The sequence below is a fragment of the Hipposideros armiger genome, unplaced genomic scaffold (genome assembly GCF_001890085.2).
Source record: "Hipposideros armiger isolate ML-2016 unplaced genomic scaffold, ASM189008v1 scaffold_303, whole genome shotgun sequence".
In the NCBI taxonomy this organism is placed as follows: Eukaryota; Metazoa; Chordata; class Mammalia; order Chiroptera; family Hipposideridae; genus Hipposideros; species Hipposideros armiger.
Window position 1 is genome coordinate 464,597 of NW_017731653.1, and position 2,646 is coordinate 467,242.

The 2,646-nt window shown below is 35.9% G+C and overlaps 1 protein-coding gene across 1 annotated transcript in view; it reads left to right on the forward strand.

The window, feature by feature from the left end:
- The window catches only part of EIF4B (eukaryotic translation initiation factor 4B), a 41,840-nt gene that overhangs the window by 21,787 nt on the left and 17,407 nt on the right, over positions 1 to 2,646 (forward strand). The window contains exons 6-7 of the mRNA XM_019659659.1: positions 2,201 to 2,353; positions 2,455 to 2,644. Of these exons, the coding sequence (XP_019515204.1) occupies positions 2,201 to 2,353; positions 2,455 to 2,644 (343 nt within the window). The remainder of the gene's footprint in view (positions 1 to 2,200; positions 2,354 to 2,454; positions 2,645 to 2,646) is intronic.

The window sequence follows — 2,646 nt, forward strand, 5'->3', positions numbered from 1 at the left end:
AGGAGTAAGAGATACATTCCTATTTGAAGAATTCTCTTTAATAAGATTTAGAAGGAAGAAGGAAACAAAGTTTATGTCTGATTTTACGAGCAAGTCTTTGTGACGAAACAAGAGTCTTGGAGAGAACTACCTGAGGTACTTCACTTAAGCATTTGTGCCAAAAGTTCTGTTGTTAACAGGAAGAAATGGCTCTTGAAAGAAAAAGCAGTCAGACCAGGGGTCCTATTTTCTCACTTCAAACCTTGAATTTAGAGCAAGCAGGATGGATAACAAAAAGAGTGAGTGTGCTGTTGTTATCCAAAGCTGCCAAGTTTGTAAGACTCAGTTATAGCCCCAAAGTCAGCTCTACCAACATTAGAGATCCCAAACTATATATACCAAGAGGTCAGAGACTGCTATCCCATGCATTGGGCCCATAAAAGACAGTTTGAGGGCAAGGGGGGGGGGCGTATTACACTAAATAATACTGTAAAATCTCACCAAACACTTAATATTTCCTGGTTATCTTAGTAACAGTGTATTCATGTGCTGCTGTTCTTTGCTGTGGATCCCTGTTAGTGCAAGCTTATAATCATTTTTAAATTATCTAAATCAAATTGAATATAGAGTCACTACTTGTCCAGAAATTAAATTTGAAAATAAACACAGGGCATATTTTTTTTGTATGTTTGTTTTCTTTCAATTCTGTTTTAGATGTAATTGTTTGACTAACAGGAAAAAATGAAATTGTTTAAAAGGAAACAGTCATAAAAATAAGATCCCTCTCTGGCCTGCTCACATAAATTATTAACCCAAAATGTTTTCAGTTTTTTATAATTGTTCATGTTTAGAAATTGAGTGTTTTGTTTTGTTTTTCATATAAAAATGTGGGTTCCCGGCTCCTCTCAGAAAATTTGGAAGATCTATCAAGTCAACTGAAGCTAAATAGCCACTACCCACCTTTTATAAATGACTTACATGTCCAATTTGTCTCCTTTATACAAATTTCTGGCATTTAGAGGCCTCTGACATTGGTATTCATGAATGTGTGTAAAATACAGTTTATAACATACTTTTTTCAAATAATATCCCCCTTTATTTCACTTGTATTCTTTTTTTTTATTTTTTTTTATTGGGGAGCAGCCATGGTCATTGGTTACACATTGCTTTCATGCTATAATGGCATAGTTGACTCTTTTAAGGAGGGCACAGCTCACAGTGGCCCATGAGGGGATTGAACCAGCAACCTTGGTGTTATCAGCACCACACTGTAACCAACTGAGCTAACCGGTCACAACACACGTATTCATCTTTTGTTACCAGTATATATTGAGTATTACCATTTTAATTCAGTTTCTTCCTTTCTTAAAATGTGTATACATTTTTTTGGTACCCTCTGTATATTGTGAACACATTCAATAAATACATTTCTCATTCAGTTTTTGATGGTTGGTTTATATAGGTGCCCCCTGATTTATTTAATCTACAGCTTGTGCACCCATCAGTTTTAATATAAAAAAGCATTGCAGTGAATCTCTTTGTACATGTGTCTTTGTAATATGTCCTGTTACTTGCTCATGATAATTTCCTAGAAATTGATTTGTTGGCCCAGAGAGTATACATAATTTAAAACCTTTTAATACATACTTCTGAAACAACTTTCAAAGTGTTTGTACTATTTTAAATTCATCAGCAGTGTAGGAATTGACTGCATTATTCACATATTCCTCTAAGCTTTGCCAACACAAGAAGTATCATTTATTTTAATCTTTGCCATTTTGGTAGTGGAATACGATGTCCTATTAATTTTAGTTTCTGTTACTTACATAATAGATAATCCATTTGTCGTATGTTATATATATTTTTTTCACTTTCTTTGCCTCTCAGATTTGTAGTGTGTGTGTTGTTTTTCTGTGCTAAACTTTTTAAGTGGTCTTTGATTGGTTCTTTGGCGTCAAGCATAGAAGAGTCCAACTATATTTTCTTCTGGTGTTTTGCGCTTACATTTTTTAATATTTAAATCTTTAATCCTGGAAATTCGTTATGGAGAATTTTCTCTCCCCTAACTTCCTCCTGAATTGTTAACCCAGAAATGTGTATTGAATCACCAGAGAAAAAAATTTTAAATCAAATAAATGACCTAATGGGCTATCCTGTTTCTTTCTATTAATAGTGTTCCTCCAAAAAAAGGAATGATGTTACCTGTCTCTCTTTCCTCTAGAGTATCGAGATCGAGATCGAGATCGTTATGATTCAGACCGATACCGTGATGGGTATCGGGACAGTTACCGTGATGGTCCACGCCGGGATATGGATCGATATGGGGGCCGTGATCGCTATGATGACAGAGGCAGCAGAGACTATGATAGAGGAGGTGATTATAAAACATCATTAAGTTAAATTGCTTTCTTTTAAGAACTTTCTTGCCTTTTCTTCCCTCCAGTGTGATAATTACAATTTGGGATATATTTACAGGGTATGATTCCAGGATAGGCAGTGGCAGAAGAGCATTTGGTAGCGGGTACCGGAGGGATGATGACTTCAGAGGAGGCGGGGACCGCTATGAAGACAGATACGAAAGACGTGACGATCGGTCATGGAGCTCCAGAGATGATTACTCTCGGGATGATTATAGGCGTGATGACAGAGGTAACCATTTTCTTTTGT